We start from the raw sequence: 22,396 nt of genomic DNA, 5'->3' as shown, positions 1-22,396 counted from the left end.
TCCAGAACAAAATACCTAGCCTCTCCATAATGGGAAAAAAGAAAGAATCAGGCCATTTCACTCACTCATTTAAAAATTTTGTTTAGCACCTACAATGTATCAGGCTTTCCGCAAGGACCAGGGATACAGTGGTGAAGAGCAATGGCCCAGCAGTCCTGTCACCTCTCCTGCACCTTGTCAGAGAAAGCTAGCTACCTTGTGTGACCTGGCCCAGGAGTAGAGTTTGATTCTCCCCCCCGCCCCCCCGAAGAGCTGCCTGGCCCCTCCCTGTCTTTCTCTGACTACCTCCAGCCTTAGTCTCATTACCCTAACTTTGAGCCCTGCCTTACTCAAGTCCACCCCAAACCTTGCAGCCCCTAACCCTCATTGGGTATTCAGACCAATTGGTAAACTTCTGGAGGCCAAAGACCCCCATCTTTGCAAAAGGTAAGATCCTGGAAAGTCTAGCTAAGACCGGGCTGTTTCCATCCTGGGAAGGTCCAGAATCAGAATGCAATGTGGTGAGATGAATCATTTACCTCACTGCAGTGAGAACCACTGGACCCCACAGAATGTCCTCCTGGTCACATCACCTCCTAACCCCACCCATGCCTTTAGAGGACCTTGAATGAAACCTATTTCCTGAGCATCTAACTCTGGCTAGGCACTTCACACATTAGCTCATTTCATCCCTTAAGAACCTTGAAATGTGGGAATGATTAACCCGTTTTTACAGATGAAAAAACTGGGGTAAATGGAAGCTAAGTAATTTGTCCCAAGGCCATGCACTAGTAAATGATGAAGCTGGGATTCCAACCTGGGCCTCTCGACTCCAAAAGTCTATGCTCCTCTCACTGCAGCAAACTGTTTCCCGGACCAACACTATCTAAGGGCAGGAGTCTCACTCCACAATTCTCTGTTTCTGCCTCTAGCATTTAATACAGTGCTGCTGCAGAGTCGTTCCCCTACCCTGTGTTTATTGGATGGATGGATGGATGGATGGATGGATGGATGCAACTTGAGGGAAAAAAATCTGAGTCTTCCCTTTTATGGGAAGGCATTGTTCACCGAACCAGGGGTAGACTGGAGCCTGGAGGACTCAGGTCCTACTTCTCTCAGACAACACTGCTGTACTGAGCGGAGCCCTTGGGCCACAGAATGCAGGGTTATTTTGGGGCCACCTCTCCCTTGCTTCCTAGCAAAAATGTTTAACTCAGTAAATGTGTAGCCTCCTTCCTGGAGCCCAGTGCAACCTAATGTCTGGGGCTGGGGAAACTAGGGGACATCAAGGATGTCTCTGAACTCTTCCTGGGGTTTTCTGTTACACTGACAACCCAATGTGGCGGGGTTGGAGACGTGGGAAATAGGATGGATTTGCCTGAATGTGTCCCCAGGGCAGTTGTCCCTATACCCTCCACTAGACTCCGATGACACTGTGATGTAAGTAGTACTATTCCCATGTCATAGAGGAGGAAACTAAGGATCAGAGAGGTTAACTTGCCCGGTCACACAGCTAGTAAGAGGGCCAGGATCCAAGCCAGGTCTGCAAGCCTCTGTAAAGGAGCGTGTCTGGCTGACTGTGGCATCTCTGAATTTGTGCACATGTACACATTTATCTGAGGATAATGAGGGACCATGTGTGCATGCACATGTATGGATCTGAGAGCTGGGTATACATGTGTGCAAGATCTGAGACATGAGGTCTGTGGCCCCAAAGCAGCATGGTGGGCTCGGAGCCTAGCAAGTTGCTTATCTGCCACCATGAGCTGTGGTTTGTGACTCCCCAGTTACCCATGCCCTGCCCCATCCATTCAGCCATCACTCGACCCAAGGCTCTCCTTGCCTGCCTTTCTTCTCTAACAGGTGTGCCCTCTAGACAGAGAGGGTTTCCTTCCTTTTGTGTCTTCTTCCTTTGGGAGCTGCATGATCTGGTACCTGCCCTTCCAGGCAGGGAAAGCAGATGGGACCGACAACAGCCGCCTCCACCAGCACCACTGGCACCATCTCTTCCACTCTGTTGGCTAAAGCAAGTCCAGGTACTCCTGCTCCCTTTCCCCAACCCTGAGCCAAGCCAGCAGCATTTTTCACATCTCCACCTGTCAGCCCCCGGGGCTATTGGAACATCTCCCTCTCACCCATCCCGCCAGTTGGCACCATGACCAATGTCCTCCATACTTTTTGGCACCAAGCGACTGAAAGGGCTCTCACACCCCTTACCTCACTTGAGCCCTACAATAAACCTGTGTGTACGGGGGTGTGGACAGTATTATCTTCGCCTGAAGACGAAGAACCTGAATTTCAAGTAACTTTCACAAAGACCCACAGCAAATTAGCAGTAGGTCAGGTCTAGAACCATATCTCCTGATTCTTACACCAGTGGGTGATTTTCACACTATATTCTACTGTGAATGAATCTCTTAAGTATGACTCACCATCACTGACCTGCCTACGTACTTCCTAGGCTCAGCAGATTCTTGCAACTTTGATCAGACAGATAGATAGAGGGACAGAAATTACATCCTTAGAACGCCTCCCAGGCCATCTAGCCTGTCGCCAGGTTCCTTCCCTTACCTGTTATTCTTCCTCACTGCTCATTGCTCTTTTCTTTCATAGCATCTGTCACGATTTGTTGGTAAGAAATTATGTCTGTTTTGGCTCACATGTGTATTGAGGATATCATAGCTCCACAGCTCCACACAATAGATGTCTGGGAAATATTGTCATGTGGACGGGAATGCCAGGTATGTGATATCTTAAGTTCAGTGTGCTTCTCTAGTAGATTTATTTCTCCCATCTGAGACCTGTGATTGAGCCTGGCACACTGGGGATGCCAACCAGTCATTCTCCAGGAAGGAGCAGCCAAGGCCAATGCACAGTAGACCGCTATCAATAATGTTTATGAACTCTTCTAACAACAGAAAAAAAAATCAAAAATGGAAGATTGGCAAAGATTTCAGTGCATTTTCCCACTAACTGACGTGTAATTAACTAAGAAAATCTCCCAGGGAACCCCGTGGGTCCTTAGGCTGCAGCTCTGAGAATCACGGGCCACACACCCAGAACAGCACCAGAAGAACCATCTGAATAGAGGTGGGGACGCAGGCAGACACCTAAGCCTAAACATGGAGAGAACTGCAGTTGTGTGTAGGTTCAGCCACTTCTAAAACACACACAGCAGCAGCCAGAGATATGTGCGCCCCAGCTCCATGCCACCCACTTACAGGTCAGGCTGCAGAGACACACTTGTGGGATCATCTGGGGCCAGGGCCATGCCCATCGATCCCCCCAGGATGGGCTTTGCCTTCTGCCTGCATCCTCTTTGCAGCCTAACCCTAAGAGCTCACCTCTGCAGCTCAGAGCTGTGATCGTGACCATGCCACCCCCTCGTGGCCACATCTAGTGGTGACAGAATCAGGTGTCTGCAATCCTCAGAAGAGTGAGGCAGTGCCCAGGAAGCAGGGTCCCTCTGCTGGCTGAGCCAGGGCAGTGTCCTCCTCTGCCAAGGCTCACTGTACCTGCCGCCTTAGGCCTGCAAAATCACCAGGCCTTGGTGGGCACACGCAGACACCATTTTGGCAAGTGGGGACAGACAAGAACACAGCAAAGGAAGAGTGGGCAGGAAGAAGCTGCAACCAGTCACTCCTCTTTTTTCCTTTAGGCAGGGCTCAGGTCTCCTTCATTCTTCCCTCAACTTCCTGTCCTACTTCACAGAGCAAAGGAGGAGGGCAGGGCCTCTGGGGAAAGTGAGGACAGAGGTATGTCAGCCTCCTCCGGTTCAAATGTCTGATAATGGAGTGTCTCAGCATGGCCTCATCACCCTCCTGCCCCAGCAATCACCTCTGCTGCCTGGTCCACAAAGAGAACGCAATGAGGGAAGGCCAGACAGGGAGGCAGCGTCCTAAAGCCACAACTTTAAAGTGGGAGGTGGTCAAGGCAGCGTGGCAGAGGGGCAGAAACGAGATGGAACTGCTAGCAGTCAGTGGGAAGAGCATGGATTTAATGGAATGCCGGGCAAAAGGACCCGGAGAGCAACAACGCTCCACCCCCACCCCACCAGCAGCCGTCTCCCAGCTTCCCAAGGCCCGTCTCAAAGAGATGCTCTTGAGACTGGCATCCCACGTCTGTCCAGATCACCCCTGCAGCAGGGAGGCTGGGGAGGGAGGCCCCCACCTCAGAAGGCAGATCCAAAATATCCCCTTTTTTCTTATCTGCCCAGGTGGGGGGCAGAGAAGCTCACTGGGGCAACCTCTGCCCTCTCCCCGCTGCAGCTGTCCCCACAGCCAGGCTCACAGGCACCATCCAAGGGCCTGTCCCCCTAGCAGTGAGACTCTAGTTCTGTGAATCTGAGAAATGATGTCCTGGGTGTAGCAGGAAGGGGAAGTCCTGCTTGGTTCCGTTCGGGCAGGTCCTCAGCTGGGCACACGAGCTGGCGGATTCTCTGCGAGGAGAGGGGAGGTGCCTGTCACACAGAGGAGTGGGGGCAGGTCTGCCAGCTTCCCTCCTCGTCAGTGTCTGCCTGCCTCCCCATACACAAGCCTGCCCTCTATGTGCCAACCCTATACTCACAGGCTGTGTCTTGGAGTTGCCCAGTGTCTTTCTGAGACTTCTGTCCTGATACCCACACCAGGCTCACTGGCCCTCTGTGCACAGCCTCCACACTGGCAGGCAACCCACCTACCATCAAGAGGACGCTACCTCATCCAGCCAGGTTCCTGCCCCCTCTGCTTTCTTCCCTACTAACTTCCTACCTCTCTGAAGGGGCCCTTGAGGGTGCTGAGTTTGTAGAAGCTCCAGGCAGGAATGCAGACCATGGAGGACAGAGCCAGGACCCAGCCCAGGGCATCACCCCACCATGGGTATGTGTACTTCTTGTTATAGGTCAGCGGAGTATACTTGATCAGGGAGAAGAGGAAGGTGGCCTGGGGGTGAGAGCAGAAAAGAAAGGGTTTGGGGAGCAGGAACCCTGTGCCCCCAGTGCCTGACCCCCCACCCCCCGCAAAGGCTGACCTGGTAGAGATCACGCTCCAAGCCTGGATTTGCCTCCAGGCTCATCTGGGCCAATCAGCCTCCAATCTCCATCAACATTCTGCTCAAGATCCACACCGCCCAGTCGGTGTTTCCAGGGAACATACCTTGTCATGCAGGGGCCCCTGTGCCCCCAGGTACCTCTACACATGATGGGCTCCCAATTAGGACATGATGGTATGCCTGCTGTGTGCTCTAAGGTGTTTACATTGCCTGCACCATGAGTTTGGGCTGTGAGTACCTCAAGGGTAGGGAATCATGCCTCCTTCTCTCCCTATGCCTCATTTATGTCCTGCACATGGTGGGGGCTTGGGGAACTGGTGACACAAAGAGATCAAGCCAGAGGAAGCGGGACATGGTGGTTTTAAGGCCCAGACTACGGAGCCAGGTTGCCTGGGTTTGAATCCTAGCTCTGTGCAACTTTGCAGCTTGGGTAAATTGCTTTACCTTTTCAGCTTCAGTTTTGTCTGTAAAGTGAGTATAATGGCAACACTCACCTTATGGGGTTCTTGTGAGGATTAAATAAGCTAATATGTGTAAAGCACTCTGTGCCCAGCACAAAGTAAGTGCTCTGCAACTGTGGCTGTTACTGCTGTGGTTATTAGTATTACTACAAGCAGCTCAGTGCACATGGGTTTCAGCCCTGCCTGCAATATAGACTCACACTGTGGTGTTGGTAAAACTGTCTGACAGCTCTGGACCTCGGTTTATCCTCCTGTGAAATGGAAAGGAAGAATCTACCTTGCTGTATAGTTTTCTAGAATCCAACAGGAAGATAAGTCGAACTCGTAGAGAGTTTTCAGTTCCTGGAGAGAAGTCCATTCTAGGGCTGACGGCCTCTCTACGCTGCTGCCACGACCACCTCTCCCTCCCTTCGTCTGGCTTTACCCATTGAAGATGATCTTACTGTGCACACAGCTGGTGTGAGGAAGAGCCAACAATATTTGATAAGAGGCCATGGCCTGTACCCAATCATATCCTCAATGTTGTCATAAAAGCGCCTGGCTCCTGCCATGGAGAAAAGAAGAAGGAAGGGGGAGAAAGGACATTCATTAGCATCCACAGCATGAGGATGGGGCCACACAGACTAGGACAGGCAAGGACCAATGGAGAGAAGGTATCGCAGTTGTGTTTTCAGATTACTGCTGGGAGGAAAATCTTCCCCAGGATTCATAGGCATGAGCAGCAGCAGGCAGGACTTGGCAACGACTTCCTGATCATCAAGGTTGTTAAAAGCAGAAAAGGTCTGGGTAGGGCAGGATACGGGTCCACCTGAGGTGGTCCAGGTGCAGCTATAACCAGGAGACGGACAAGGCAACTTCTGGAGCGCCCGTCCCATAGCAGCAATTCAGGACTCTTGAGGTTTTTGAGGTTGGGTAGAGGAGGAGTTCCAGGAAAAGGTAGGTGTGAATAGTAGATATCTCTCTTTTGTCTAAGGCCCGTGGGGTGGAAGAGAGTACTGGGGTCGGGACCTAATGGAGGAGTCACTCACCATAAACCCAAGCCACACAGAGGGACTCAAAGATGGCCACAAACAGGAGGCACATGCCACTGGCTGCATAGTAGTCAAAGAGCTGGAACACGTACATACCACCCTGTGTGGAAGGAGGTTATTCAAAAAATAAATTTATCCAGAGGAAATAGACAGATATATTCCTATACCCTCTAGCCTCACACCCCTGGGGCACAGAGTGGAGTTGGTGACAGCCACAGGAGACAGATAATATGAGAGAATGTAGTTTATAACCTGTAAAACAATAGGCAGATATGAGAGACAATTATTTTTTATTATTGTTTTTGGAGGGAAGATAGATAAAACAAGACAGCTATTGTTAGATTATCCCTGAGAACATTTAGGAATTGATCCAGAAGCCCAAGATGGAGTGTGCACATTTGGGGCAGGATCAGGATAGGGGCTGTCATTGGTATTATCAAGCTGGAAAGCTCTGTCTCCCTCCTTCCTTGAGACATCACAGAATGCCACCTGCCCCCAGGCCCCCTTCTCCCTCTGAAGTTTGCACACAGAGAAATCATGGGACCTTGTTGGAGAGCAGTTTTTCCCAATCCAAGGCTTCCCAACTGTTCTTTTCATACATCTTTACTGACCGTGGAGCCAAATATACCCCTCACCCATCCCCAGAGGTAGGTGGCCAATGGCCAGAGGCCCCTACTTCGTCCTTTCTGTGGTGGGAGGCGAGGGAGCTCCAGTGCCCTGAAGCCCGGCAGGTCCACCCTGTGATCTGTGACCACAGCAGTCTGCCCCACCTGAAAGGCAGCAGTTTCCACCTGGCTCTGGGTCCTCACCGGGTCCTTCCCTTTCAGCCTCCCAGACTCTCACCTCTGTGAGCATGACCAGCCCAACAAGAAAGGAGATGACAGACACTCCAAGGATGAGCATCTCCCTCCGGTTCTTCTTGCGGAACACATGGGGGTACATGTCCACCAGCGCTGTCACCAGGCTTTCTACGCACACAAACTAGAAGAGAGGGCAAAAGAATTGGAGGGAAAGAGAGTTCCCAAAACAAGCCCTGTCAATAAGCTCTGGCTTCTTGCTGCTAGGGTCAGCCCTGCCAGCCTCCCTGTCTCAAGTCCCCAGAGCTGCTGTCCTTGTGTGGTTAGGTCTAGACCCACCCTTCAATCTCCTCTGGGTCCCCGGAGGGCATCCATTTCTGATATTCACCCAGTTCCCAACTATTTTGAGGTCCCTTGGGGCTTAAAGCTCAACCTCATGCCCTCTGCTCCCCTTCCCCAGCCCACGCCCACCCAATTCATCTCCCAGGCTCTGAGTGGCTGCCTCTTGATACCTGACTATCCAGCCCCAGGAGAACGACCATGCAGAAGAAACAGCAGGCCCAGAGGGGAGAGAAGGGCAGCATCACCACGGCCCGAGGGTAGGCGATGAAAGCCAGACCAGGACCTACAGCAAAGAGCAGAGGACACAACCCAGGGCTCGGGCCAGGTGTGGGCCGTGTGCAGTCCCAGGGCTCCGCAGGGTAGGGCCATGCAACAACAGGAGCTAGAGAAAACTTCACCCCAAAGTTACCGTCCCCATCACTGCCCTCACCCAGGAGAAGCCACCCAAACCTCTATCTGGTTCCCAAATTTCCAAGGCACCAGCTGCTGCATCCTCACTGGCAAGAACAGAGCTAAGAGCTTGGAGATATAAAGGGTTTGGGATCTAAAAGAGCTCTGGACTTCCAGATCTAGTGCCCCAAATCAGAGGTTTCAAATTTAGAATGAGCTCAAGAGCCAGCGGGCCATAATGATTTGTAAAGCTGACCTGGTGTCAAACAAGAAGTGGTAGGACCCGATGAGAACTTTGTTGTTTGTAAAGTAGATGGTACCAAAGAAAATGCCTTCAAGGCCAGATTTGGCCTGGGACCTCCGGTATGCTACCTCTGCACCTGGTGTCTGTTCTGACACCCTACAATGAGTGCACTGGCATTAATTTCAGAATATCATTGACACACATCCTCTCAAATAAATGAATGTTCCTCTCAGCTGACTCAAACAGCAGGAACAAACTCACATGCCAGAGCCTGGGTCTATCCATAGGAAGCTTCCTGTGAAAAATAAAGAGTGTCACTGTGACCTTGGGCGGTCATTTAGTTCTTCAAGTCCCATTTCCCACACTGGGGAGATGGGGATAATACTAGTAACTGCCTCCCAGATTTACACTACATAGTACAGGCAAAATGCTTCACACGGTGCTTGGCATACAGTGATTGCTCAATAAAAATGAGACATTACCATTTTTAATGGAATCGGTGATGTCAGTTGCCCAGTGCTGAGCATCTGTGTACCAGGAGTGTGCTTGTGAATACCATGATAAAAAATGGTCCTGCTGCAGATGAACGTGGGTGGGCCGCAAGAATTGGGGAGAGCGAGAGGAACATCACACAGCTTATGCAGACAGGAAACAAGTCTTTGATTTTATTTAAAAACAACAAAACACTGCAGGGTAAAAAGGCAATCACTCCCCAAAAGAGGAAACTCTATGTGCTGATATGAACTTATCTTTGAGACACACTTTAAAGTGAATAAAATAGGGCAAGGTGCAGAAAAGCCTATGTAGTACGTTATCACTGGTTTATAAAAGGAGGGTTCCAGAGAGTTTTCCGTCAGCTGGAGCCAGTCCTGCCCAGGCTTCCATACCCAGCTGAGCATGCTGTGCTCTCCAAACACAGAGCACACCACTCACAACAGCGGCTCAGCATTCCAGGAGGACCAGCTCTTCCTAAATAACAGCTGCCTCTTGAAGTGTTTTATGTAAAGCTATACTAACAATAAAGTGCTTGTGATGGTTAAGAAAAGGGAGGGAGGTAAAAATAGAAATAGTAATATGTATATATGTATGTGTGTGTGTGTATATATATATTTTTTTTTCTCATATATGCCTAAACTATTTCTAGAAGGATTAATGTGAAATTGATAACATTGGCTATCTCCAGGGTAAAGAACTGGAAGCCAGGGGTGAGAAGAAAAATATTAATTGTATTCTCATTTATTCTCCGAAGCTGTGATTACTGTTCAGATTCTCCCCCAAGTCTTTCCAGAACACATCTATTGAAAGGTAACCATGTTCACCCAGAGCGTGATCACAAACGCCTCTGGATTCCGGCTGCCAAAAATTCAAACCAGGCTCACAGAATTCACTGCCCTCAGCCCCCCCCCCCCCCCCCCCCCCCCCCCCCCCCCCCAGCAGTTTCTCATATATGCCTAAACTATTTCTAGAAGGATTAATGTGAAATTGATAACATTGGCTATCTCCAGGGTAAAGAACTGGAAGCCAGGGGTGAGAAGAAAAATATTAATTGTATTCTCATTTATTCTCCGAAGCTGTGATTACTGTTCAGATTCTCCCCCAAGTCTTTCCAGAACACATCTATTGAAAGGTAACCATGTTCACCCAGAGCGTGATCACAAACGCCTCTGGATTCCGGCTGCCAAAAATTCAAACCAGGCTCACAGAATTCACTGCCCCCAGCCCCCCCCCCCGCCCCCAGCCACACTCACCTGACTCAGCTACCTCTGAAATGGGCACCCCCTGCTCCTGAGACATGAAGCCCAGGATAGAGAAGATGGCAAACCCAGCCACAAAGCTGGTGCCGCTGTTGAGGAAGCAGAGGGCAACACAGTCCCTGTGGGGAAAGGGTGGAAACAGACTGGGTCAGAAGGGCTGCCCAAGTCTCAGGCTCTCATCCCGGAGCCAACGGGACCCTCTGGGGAGCACAGCCCCTTGCTGCGGACACTCTTCGGCCCTTCACAGAGGCCGGAGGGGTGTGAGCTGGTGGGATTCAGTGTTGCTCCTGCCTCAGCACCTCCACCCCCACTCGCTCAGACATGGAATGAATCAAGGTAGTCCTAAAAGAATGAGACTCGGGAAGTAAAACATTAATCTAAATATTACAAACTGCCCCACAGCCTGCCTTCCCTGCCACATTGCTGCCACACATCATAAGACACTACCACTCTGCCATAATTCCACTTGACATGCTAATGTAGGGCATATGGACAAAGATAATCCCCAACAAGTCATCTTAGTCACCTAAATCTGATTTTGAAATGCATGATATGATTTTTTTCCACTATATTTCAGCTAATGTTAAAACTGCCTTAGATTCTCTGAGCATGAGCCAGGTAAGCAGGAGGGACCAATGGGGTGGGGGCCTGAGGGAGGTACGCCTGGGAGCTGAAGGGAAAGCGGGCAAGGATCCAGTGCTCGCCAGGGCAGGTTTGCTAAGCAGGCAAGACAGAGGCTCCGCTGCAAGGCATTACTGACCACTTCCCAGGCTCGCTTGCTGTCTCCCAGCCAATCAAAACTATGCCACCCTTTCAGAAGTGATTCCCCTGCCTGTCCCGCAGTTGGTTCCTTTCAGGTCCTGGTAGCCCTGGGGTATTGGAAAGTGGGGTACAGACAGAGCAAACCCATGAGCTGACGCACCCTACAACTCACCCCTGGTCCAGCATGGCTGGAGGGACAGTAGGAGATGAAGGTGTGTGGCTCAGGCCCACTCCCCCAATCACCTGTAGCAGTTGTTGTGATACTTGTTGTAGCTTCCCAGAGCTGTCAGGCACCCTATACAGATGGCGAAGGAGAAGAAGATCTGGGTGCCCGCGTCCATCCACACCTACAAAGGGAAAAGGCAAGAAAGCTGGACTCTAGGAAAGTGAGGCCAGCTGGGCCTCCATGGGAGGACACACGTGTGTGGCTGAGCCAGGCAGTGGCTGAGCATGGTGAGAAACCTGTTCTCAGCCAATGCAGGCACCCCCTGCCACCCTCGCTACACCCAGTGGGCTCCACTCCCTGGGCGCCTAGATGAAGTTTCTTGGGCACTACCAAGATGGAACAAGCATTAGGCATTCAAAGAGAAAGACTAAAGGACCCATGGTGGAGGGTGGGATGGTGCGCTAGGGCAAAGCTAGGTCTGCTGTTGAGTTTCTGATCATGGGTTCTGCCCCACTGTCTCCTATCCTAGGCTCTCATGGTGGTGTGACTGGTGGGAAGGGATGCAGACGCAGGACCTCTAGAGCTGTGGGCCCTTAGCATCAGGGCCATCATGAGCATGTAGCTTTGCCCCTCACATCTCAGAACCCTCTAAATGAAAAACAGAGTAATCCTCATCTCACAAAAAGCCAAGAGGATGGGGCCGGCCCGGTGGCGCACTGCTACAGTGCGCCACTTGGGAGCGTGGCGGCGCTCCCGCCGAGGGTTCGGATCCCACATACAGACCGGCGGCTCACTGGCTGAGCGAGGTGCGGGCGCGACACCGAGGGTTGCGATCCGTTGCCGGTCACGAAAAGAGACAAAAAGGAAAAAAAAAAAAAAGCCAAGAGGATGAACAGAAATGCATCTGTAAAGGGCTTTGTACTCATTGAGGGGAAAACAACTCTCCAGCTAAACATAAGGTAGAGATGTTACTGCTATTATCTCAGCTGGCTGACCTGGCCTGTGCATGTTATGATTTAGATTTAACAGCTAAAATAACATCCCAAAGAGAAAGAACATCAAGGCAAAAGGACTAAGCAACCCTGCAGGCCTGCAGGAGGTGGGGTCCTGTGGCTACAGACCCTCCCCGGCACTCCTGCCTCCAGAGGACGTGAGCACCACAAGGGGGACCAGGCAGTGGACAGAAACATCGCCAAGGCGGTGCTCCTCACATGCATGTGTTCCTGACAGAGACGGCACTGGACAACCCCATCCGTGCCTTTCATGCAGCCCTGTCCCACAGCCTCCAACAGGCTCCTGCTTTCCATAAAACCCTCCGGCCTTTCATCATTTCCTTCCACAAACATCAGGCCTCCAATTCCCCTCCTCACCAGAGCCTTGGCTTCTTTCTATCCAAAGCTCTTCAGTCCCTTCCCTGTCTTGGCCTGCCTCCCCAGCCATCGCCACCCCTCTCAGCCCCTACCCCAACTCACTCTGATCACACTCACCCCTACCAAAGTGCCCATTTGCCTCACACGTAGGGGTCCGAAGGCCCCATCAGCAGGCTGACTACCTCCGAATCACACTGATGCCTCGGCTGGCATCCCCAGTCGGGACACTGGATCCCCAGCCTGAAGGAGAACCCAGAGAGTGAATCATGTTCAAAGCTTCCTGGGTGATCCCAACGAACAGACAGGGTCATCTCCCTACAGCCCTGAGAACTGGCCCCAGGGACACACCCACGACACCCATCCTCTTGCTATATTTCCATTTCTGCGGGACTGGGGACAGAGCAGGGAAGGATGGTGAGGAAAGGGGAGAAGGTCTCTAGCCTTCTGTCCCTTCTGCTGACTGGGAAGCCCACCCCCAGGTGTTCTGCCAGACAGGAGTTGTCACCAGGGAAAGGGTCAGCCGCAAAAAGCACCAGGAAATAGCATGGGAGGTCAGAAGCACCAAACTTTTTCAAACATGAGGAAAAGTAAGGGGGGTACGGGATTTATGTCCAGAAGCCAGAGAAGGAAAGGACAGGAACCGCGGGCTTGCACAGCTCAGGGTGGTGCCACACCAAGTTCAAGGAGATGCCTTGGCCAGTCTGTTTGCTCCTTCAAAATGTTCAAATCCTTTTCTCTTCTAAAACTCAGCCCTCAGATCCTGTGAGGGTTGTCATCTCAGGAAAACACAGTGACCTTTGGCATCTCATTCCTGTAGGTTGTCGGCAGCTTCAAGAGCGGGGTCCTGCTCGGACAGAGGGGCTAAGCCAGGGCCAGAGGTGAAAGGGCTGGAGAGTCCTATCTCCTGGGGCTCTCAGGCACGTCCCCTGCGTTTGCTCTGTGCCGACAGTGCACAAGCTGCTCTGAGACACTCTGTGGCTGCCTACTTTCAGGCAGGGGCGCAGTCCTGTGATGATGGCATTTTGTGAACTTGGGCTTGGGAAGAAATAAGAAAAGAAATCATGACTTGGCTGCTTACTGTGCCCCAGTGGGAGTGAGAGGTGGAGGTGGGCAGACTAAGATTGAGGCAGGAGAGATTCATGAGAACCGATAAAACTGCAGCGGGCAGCTGGAAGTCCAGAGCTCGAGTCAGATGCGGTGCCATTGACCAAAGCCCCTCGCTGGGATCTTGGCAAGCCCCTGCTCCCCACACAGCTGCTGCCTGACAAGCCTGCTGCGTTAGGGGAAAGGAACGGGTCAGAAGGGCAACGAAAGGAACAAGGAAAGCAAGCTGTTCTGTCCCCACCACAGGCAACCCACTCCCTGCCCCTTCCAGCAACCCTGGCACAAACAAAGCTCCGTCTAGAACAAAGCTCTGACATGTCTTTGGCTAGGGCAGAAGACTGGCTAAGGAAAAACAAATGTGAAAAACACTTGGAGTGTGGGTGAAAAGAGGCCTTCTGGAGGAGAGAGGAAGAGGGAGAGAGACCTATAGAAGATGCAGGAAAGGTGTTCTCAACCTTGAGTCCGCCCCCCAGGATTACTAACAGCTATCTGCTATTCATAGGAAGGCAGTGGTGTATAATAGAAAAAGCAGGAGCTTTGGAATCCATTTGATCTGGGCTCAGTTCCTAACTCTATTAATTACTGGATGGGTGATCTTAAGCAAGTCTCTGAACAGTTCTGAACCTCCTTTTTCTCATTAGGATATGCGTACAATAACAAATAAAATAATGTATGTGAAATGCCTAACACATAAATAAATATCAGCTTCCTATCCCACCTTCTGGAATAATAAAAAGCAGCCCTTAAAACCCTCAAATAATTCATATCCTTTAGAAAAGATCTATCATGGAAATTAAGACAGCAGACACGAAAAAACTACTAGGGAAGAAACCCAAGCTCCTCCATAGGCTCATTTTGTGATTCTGGGCAAATTTCTTAAGTTTTCTAAGCTTCTGCCCCTGCGTCTGTAAGATGGCATAACACCTGACTCGCAGGGTTAGTGTGAGGATTAAGCTGTGTCAAGAACTCGGTAAAGCACCTGGCAAATGATAAGCACGTAATAAACATTAGTTTTTGCTGCTGTTTGTTCCTATTATTTTAAAAAACAACTAACCTTTCAGTGATAAAGTGGTGACTTTCATTTTAATATATATGCTAAAATAAAAAGACTAGTCCTAATCAAGGGTTTCCGCTTCCTCCCTGAACAAACCCTTCATTAGGATTGCCTGACATAGGGAGTTAAAAGATTAAACAGGGGCTCTTTGGACCCCCTACTCCCATCCCCCTGCCTTTATTGATCTACCGAAGTGCAGTAGGATAGACAAAGGGTCAGGACAAGGGAAAGAAACAAGCGCCTGAATAAAGCACACTCTGTACAGGAGAGGCCTCAGTCTCCAGGGGCCATTCCCCAGTGGGAAAGAGATGAGCCTTGGGAACACCAGGAAAGGCAGCACTCTGCCCAACACACAGCAGGCCTGGCAGAAGAGGAGGAGGAAACAATAAACAAACACAGCGTCATCTGCCTGGCTCCCAGCTCCCAGCCTCAGTGCTTGGCAGAGAGAGATGTCTTTGGTCTACGTGTTGGCTAGCAGGAATTTTGCACCTTTCTCAAGTGCCAGGGAAATGCCAGTGGGAATTATCACACTTCCTGGGGAATGCCAACTAGATTCAATTAGGGCCTTGGCAGGGCATCCCACCCTGTAGGTGCTGCTCTATTTCCTGACAACAAAGTCGTAGCTTCGGCATGGGACCAGGACCAGGCAGATAACAGGGCTGCTCAGAAGCTCAGGACCAGAACCAGCTCTTGAAACATCTCTCTCCCCACAGCCTCAAAGCATTTGGAAGACATATGCTCCTTGCACAGCCTACAGCTGGCTGGAGTTGGAAGGAAGGTACCCTGGAGTGCAGATTAAAAGAGGTCTTATTCCTTGCAGTAACCCAGACACAGAATTATGGCTGTATTAACTCTCAGAGTTGAAGGCTATCCCTGGTCCACCACCTTCATATGTGCTTGAAGCTGTTATACACCAAGCGCTGCACCTAGAACAGGCTTGGCACGTAACAGATGCTCAGCAGATTTTTGCTGAATGACTTAGATGTGGGCGAAACAAAGATGAGCAGACAGGGACCTTGTCTTCAAGAGGAGATCATAAAGTATGTGGGAATTGTCATCGTTCAGACCTGGTTCCAGTTGCAAGTATGAGGATGGAAGATTCTTTAAGCTCTCTAGGCCTGATTTTCTTATCTGTAAAATGGAGCTACCTCATTAACTTGCTGTGAGGATTAGCTGAAATAACGCAGTAAATCTCTTAACTGTGCGCAGAACATAGTAAACACTCACCAGTTGTTAGCTATAAATAGCTGATCAGGACAAAGCCATAAATCAGTTCTGGAAATACTGGAACCCACTGTCCTTTTTCTCTTTCAGCCTACCTGCCTATCTCCCTGCCTGAACATGTCTTCTTCCTATCAGGCCCACCTGCTAACAAAGGTGAGCTTTGTAGCTTAGCCACTGGTTTGCAGCTCTGCTGCTCCAGAAGCACAACGGCTCCAATTGGGCCAATGGGGGATCCAAGCCAAACTCTTTCAGCTGGCTTCGAAGCCTTGCCTCAACTCAACTGCTCCCCACAACATCCAGCTTGTTACCTACTCTCCACCACAGCCTTTTTGTTCCAGATGAGTCAAGGGGCTTACAATTCACAAAACAAAAATACCCCTCTCCTGGCCTGCCACTTACTTGATGTGTGACCTTGGGCCACAGTTTGCTCATCTGTGCAATGAGGAGGTTGCCCTAGATGACCTCTCAGGTCCTTTAGCTTCAATAGCTCTGGTTCTACAGTTTGGCTCTAAGGCCTGACTGCAGCCCTCGTGCCCTGCAGGGAAATGAGGCAGAAGCAATCTGTATTTCTATGATGTCTAGGAAATGGGGGTGGGGAAGGGTAAACTCATATCCACCAGAAGATCACGGAGAAAGACCCAGGACCAAGGCTACCTGACTCCACAGGGAAGTGTCTGGCTGCCACAGAGGTCCCAGTAGACCTCAGGAGAGAAGGACTCATAGCTCTGCCAGGGGAGAGTTCTGTTCTGGGAGACGAGAACAGCTCAGCTTCTGGGTCACCACAAGTTCTGCACAGGAGGGGCCATCACCTCCGTGTGAACTGAGTTCCAGGTCTCAGAGGGAACCCTGGAACCGTGTGCGCACCCCTCCTCTCCTGCTCCCTCACAGCAATTTCAGTGGACGTGCTAGTGCCTTCCTATTTTTAAGTGTTTGGAAATCCAATTGTTGGTCTTCTATGTGTCGGGAGCTGCCACCCTTAAGTCTCCTAGGGGTTCCTTCCACAGACAGAGAGCCTCCTCCAACCACCAAGAGGAGGATCTCTAAACTGTGCACATGCTCCCCAGGGAGGGTGACCTCTGTGCCAAGGAGGCAGAGGCACGGCACGTAACTGGGTAACAAACTTTCAGGGGCTCTGGGGTGGAGCTTACCCACGCTCCCCTCCGGCCCTCCACACCTCCTGGCTTTGCCAGCTTTCAAAATGGCTGCCAAAGAGGAGAAAATAAGAAACCTGTCAGAGGTAGGGGCTTCTTATTCCAGGCCTTGCCTTACAAACCCCTCCAATCAGCAAGCAGTACTGTCCTACCCCCACCCCCACCCCGCCACCCCAGGGCCATAAAGAAGCTGGCTGCAGCAGAGGGAGTGCGGATCAGATCGCCAGGGGAGGGAAGGAGACAGGGAGCCTCTTGACAACAACAGGAAACTCAACGCTAGCCCACCTGGTTCAGGGAGGGGGCTGGGGAATGGGGGCCTAGTAATGGGTCACGTGGGCAGCAGGGGTGGGGGAGGGAGGGGGGTTCCAGAGGGTGGCAGGTAGAAGGGTAAGAACCAGAGAGGAAGCTCATTAGGAAATGAGACAGATAAGAGCAAATGCAAAAAGGGGATTGCTAAATGGTGGGGGAAAGATGCAGCCCATCAAAAGAGGCTGCTAGTGACACATTTGCAGCCCCTGGAAACATTGCTAGGGCCTCAGGCCCTCTGGGTTCCCTGGCATGCAGCTGTGAACCAAGGAGGGAGTGTCAGACACCTTCTGACCACAAGCAGCTGCTAACAGATGTCTGGAGAAGGAAGGGGCACCCACCACCACCACCGTGGATGCCCTGGGGTTGGGCCAGGAGTACAAATTCCCCACAGAGCACAGGGAAAGCCCATAGCTCAAGCACCTCCAGAGCCATGTGATGGGCCACGTCTGTGGCTCCTTACCTGGGGATCCCACAGACGGGTGAGGTTTGGATACAGGTAAAACTGAATTCCTTGGGCTGCCCCAGGCAGCGTCACCCCTCGAATTAACAGGACCACCAGCATGAGGTAGGGGAATGTGGCTGTGAAGTACACCACCTGGCCAGGGGTAGATGAGAAGCAAGGAACTTGTGAGTTAGGAAGGAGGGGCCTGGAGACCCAGCATCAGGGGCAGGAGGCAGGAGGCAGGAGTTCCCCACCCCATAGAAGAGGTCAAGGGATTCCCTCTCCTGTTTCCCCCCATTGCTGTCCCATCTCCCCTTCCTTGAGCCACAGCCTCCCCTCTCCCTTCCCCCCTCCAGCTTACAGTGCTCGCCCTCCCGACACATATTCAGTAAATATTTCCTGAGTAACTGAATGAACTTAGTCATTCTCCCAACAAGTATGCTCAGAACTATGGCAATGGCTGTCGGGAATAAAAAGATCTGTCACATGTGATCCCTGTCCTTATGAGCTCAGCACAATCAGGTAGCTGGATTAGGGAAGAAGCCTTGTCAGAGGCTTCCAGGACAAGAATCCAGAAGAAATCACAATGCTCTCTGATACCTCATACGTTCCAGAGCAAAGAGTCCCCCCAAATTCTTGAGTTGGTTAAAAATCACCTTAAAAGAATAGTCTTAATGGAATTCTTTTTCAAAAGAATTATTGTATGAAATAGTGAATGAAGACCTGTGTTCACTTTGCAACATGCCCACACATGGTATATTCCAAGATCAAATTCCTCTGAAGGTGTCCTTTCTGCCTTTCTCTCTCTCTCTCTTCCATTTCATTTCCTTAAATACCAGAAGTATATGGGATTGAAGCCAGGAAAGCCACAGAATCAAGGAAGGGAGCCACATAAAGTCTTTGCTGGGTCATTCCCTCCCATCTCCAACTAGGCCACAACTTAGGGAACTCCTGGGTGACAGCCCCCAGTGAGGGCAGGGAGTCCTGGGGTGGGATTGGGCTCTCCAACACGGACCTTTCCTGTGGACTTGACCCCCTTCCAGATGCAGAAGTAGCAGATGACCCAGGCAAGCAGGAGGCACAGGGCCAGCTCCCAGCGCAGGGCCCCCAGGTGCTGGATGCCATCGGAGATCTTCAGGACCCGCCTCCTGGGAGAGAAGGGTGGAGCCTGACTCCATTTCTGCTGCCAGCTCAGTTTCGCAGCCCGCGCGTCTCGGGCCGTGGAGCCATGCCACCAGGCTCAGTTCACTCAGATCCGTGAGGCCTCCTTTGCCCAGAGATGGATGTGGATATAAAGAGTGGCAAATATAAACTGTTCCTGGGTGAGTTTGCTCTGAGTACTAATTTAACCTGGGGAAGGAGGTGCAAACACATACTTTCTCAGCCAGGGTCTTAGTATGTTTTGATATCAGGAATCATGCCCTGGGTGAATGTTAATATTTCGGGGGGTGGGGTGCATACGAACAAAATACATGCAGCTGAAGAGAGAAGGGCACTTTGGAGTGTGGATACACATGCATGTGCACCAACACAAGGGTGGGCACAGCCTGAAAAGAGCTGCAAAGTCCTCACTTCTCAAACCAGTCCTGCATTAAGCACAAATACAGGCACGACAGAAAAAGCCCTTAGCGAACAGGGCCAGCAGAGAAGAACGTGGAAGTTCTTCCCTTGCTGTCCACTGCAAGCCACCACTGTACCGACCCTCCCCACGCCCTTCTTGTGAGCACATGGCCCACGTGCAGATGAGGAACGGGCCTCACTTACTCCCAGAACTCAATGACAGGGGAGGTGGCATTCTCAGAGGTCACATTCAGGGAGCCATTGGTCTTCTGGAACTCCACACAGTGTTCTACCCGTGGGTCCCCGGGAAGAAAGAAAGAGAAACATCATCAGCCAACGTCTGGCACAACCAGAGAGAAGGAAGTGAAATGTCAGGAGAATGAGAAGGAAGGTATTTGGAAGGAATCGGGCTGGAGCTGGCTGTTTGAAACACCCTTGCACACATAATCATCTCCACAAGCCTACCTCGCCCCTCCCACACACCTTCACATGTGGGGCTATAAGTGTTTGAGTACATATTCTCATTAAAGCATAATCAGATGACATTAGGAAAAAGGCTCTGTATGCCAGCTGCTTCGAAGTATACAAATATTTCTAACTGTCCTGTGTAACGTCACAACTTTTGAGGAATAATAAGATTGCCTTTTAGAGAAGAGATGTAGCAGAGCAGGTACAGGGCAGAGAGCTCTGGCCTGAATCCTGACCCTCTGGGCATTAACTGTGTCACCTTGGGTAAGTTACAACTCCACTGTCTAAGCTTCGTTTCCCTATCTCTAAAATGTAGATAATAATGTCCATTTTGCAGGACTGATAGGAGATTAAATGAAAATATGAACGCACAGTGCTCAATAAATGCTGGCTCTTTATTATCTGCGTATCACTTTGTAGTTTCACAAAGAGTGCTGATGTTCTTTTTTACATCTTATTTGTACAATACTCCTGGGAAATATTAAGACAGAAACTGTTTTCACTATTGCACACACGAAGAAAATCAATCTTCTTACGAATGGCCTGTCACAGCTCATAAATGACCAAGTATGGTCCAGAATCCAGGTCAGCAAATTGTCTAGGTTCTACCTTCAAAAGATCTAGAGTCTGGCCGTTCTCGTTGCCTCCGCTACTAGCACCCTAGCACTGTTTACCATCATCTCACGAATCCTGACTGGCCTCCAGTTTCTACCCTTGCTTCCAGCTGGGGTGATTCTGTTAAACCTTAAGTCACTTTATGTCACACCCCAGCTCATTTCCCATCCTACTCAGAGAAAAAAAGCCAAAACCCCTTCATTCGCCTTCAAGCGCTACTCAGTCTATCCCCCAACACCTCTGACCTCGTTGCCTACCACTTCCCGCAGCCCTCTTTCTGCAGCCACACTGGCCCCTTCTGTTTCCTGGATGCTTCAGGCATGGTGTCACCTCAGGGCATTTGTGCTGGTGTGCCTTCTGCCTGCAGTGTCCCCTGCAGATCATCACTCAAGGGTTATTTCAGTAAGACCTTTCCTGACCACCCTATTTAAAAATACAATCCTCCACCCCTAAAACTCGCGATCCCCCTCCCTGTTTTATTTTTCTCCATAGGACTTCTCACGTGATACATGTTTATTTCATTTATCATCTGTCTCTCCCATGAAAGCTCTGGCGGGGCAGGGATCTTTGTTTTTGTACATTAGCATATTCCTGGTGCTTAGAACAGAGCCTGGCATATAGTAGAAGCTCAACAAATATGTTAAATGATTGATTGCCAGCCGAGTGCCTTTTCCAACAAAATATATCACTTTCTTTTAATCTTCAGCACACCCAAAAAAGTGTTATTTCATCTTGATGGGACAGGTTAGCCCATATTATTCAAGATTCTGGGCCCTGAGTAAAACCAGATTCACCAGGAGAGATGTCAAAAATGTCAAAAACCAAGACTCAGGTATTCAATTTGCCTCAGGATTGTCTCAGAGACCCCAATCAACCCAAAGACAGATAGGCCTAATGATGCCCTGAAGCAGAATCTCTGGACTACCAAATTCACAAAACTTTCTTCAAGAGGAACTCCACTGATATCTGTGTAAAATCTTCACCATCTGACAAACTGGTTGTCAAGGGTGATTTCAAAGCACATAGATGTTTAAAAAAAGAAAAAAGAGAGAGAAGAGAAAGATACATATCATATATATAATAAAAAGAAAATATTAGAATAAAACAGATTATTAAACCTTGATTCATTCAACAAATATTTTTTGAGTGTTTATGATATAGCTAGGCACAAAGGCTATAGAGATAAATATACCTTTTGTGGCTCAAGATCTTGCTGATTGGTGGGAAAACCAAGTCAATACATAGGCAAAAAGTGATATAAGCACACAGGAGGGCCAGGGTCAGGGCAGGTACCACCAGATACGTTTGAGAGGAACCTAATGCAGTCTTGGGGTATCAGGAAAGATACCTCCAAGATCTGACTTTTCACTTGAAAAACGATGGTGGAATGGAGACTAGCAAGAAAATGCCTGGACAGGGAGCATCGAGTATGAGGCGAAAGTGGCAAAGTGGAGGAATAAGACGGCCTGGCCATAAAGGAGTGAAGAATACGGGGCCAAACGCTGCAACATGTTTTCCCTGGCAAGCAAGGGATTCAAACTCTAGTCCAGAACTGAGTAACTTATCCAAACAAGAAAGAATCAATCACGGCTGAAGTCACTTCAAAAGGGTAGGGCCTCAGCTGGCCAGTTAGCTCAGCTGGTTAGAGTGTGGTGCTAACACCAGGGTCCAGGGTTCAGTCCCTGTGCTGGCCAGCAAAAAAAAGAAAAAAAGAAAGAAAGAAAAGGGAGTGGGGCCTCACTGACAGGCACTGAGAGAAATTTGGACAACGAGAGCAAGATGTACTGCTGAGAATCTAAACACAACAGTGCTCGCTATGCTCTCCATCTGTGCTGTTCAATAGGGCAGCCACTAGCCGCATGTGGCTATTAAAATTAAAACTAAATAAAAATTTTTAAATTCTGTTCCTCAGATGCACTGGCCATATTTCAAGTGCTCATTAAGCACATGTAGACAGTGGCTACTGCATTGGGTACTGCAGGGAACATTCCCATCATCACAGAAAGCTCTTTGAACGCCACCACCCTAGATATTTCTGTTGTTACTTTCAATCCATTAGATTCAGTGGTTCTGTTGCCACCTATGGGTGGCTCATTTAGTCTTATAAGCATAGGAGAAATTAAGTGCTTTTATAAATTATATTGA

General features: G+C 50.1%; 1 protein-coding gene across 2 annotated transcripts in view; it reads right to left on the bottom strand.

The window, feature by feature from the left end:
* Positions 1-3,955: 3,955 nt before the first annotated feature.
* SLC6A13 (solute carrier family 6 (neurotransmitter transporter), member 13) overlaps positions 3,956-22,396 on the bottom strand; it is a 32,820-nt gene continuing 14,379 nt past the window's right edge. For both annotated transcript variants that reach the window (XM_008577767.1, XM_008577772.1), the window contains 11 exons: positions 19,373-19,457; positions 18,624-18,756; positions 17,627-17,761; positions 11,032-11,135; positions 10,021-10,145; positions 7,809-7,921; positions 7,343-7,480; positions 6,497-6,599; positions 5,912-6,012; positions 4,728-4,898; positions 3,956-4,417 (listed from right to left, as the gene is read on the bottom strand). In XM_008577767.1, coding sequence (XP_008575989.1) covers positions 4,295-4,417; positions 4,728-4,898; positions 5,912-6,012; positions 6,497-6,599; positions 7,343-7,480; positions 7,809-7,921; positions 10,021-10,145; positions 11,032-11,135; positions 17,627-17,761; positions 18,624-18,756; positions 19,373-19,457 — 1,331 coding nt within the window. In that variant the 3' untranslated portion in view covers positions 3,956-4,294. The remainder of the gene's footprint in view (positions 4,418-4,727; positions 4,899-5,911; positions 6,013-6,496; positions 6,600-7,342; positions 7,481-7,808; positions 7,922-10,020; positions 10,146-11,031; positions 11,136-17,626; positions 17,762-18,623; positions 18,757-19,372; positions 19,458-22,396) is intronic.

Source organism: Galeopterus variegatus, unplaced genomic scaffold (genome assembly GCF_000696425.1).
Source record: "Galeopterus variegatus unplaced genomic scaffold, G_variegatus-3.0.2 Scaffold70, whole genome shotgun sequence".
In the NCBI taxonomy this organism is placed as follows: Eukaryota; Metazoa; Chordata; class Mammalia; order Dermoptera; family Cynocephalidae; genus Galeopterus; species Galeopterus variegatus.
Note: the sequence above shows the minus strand (reverse complement) of the source record. Positions and strands in the feature narration are given on the sequence as shown.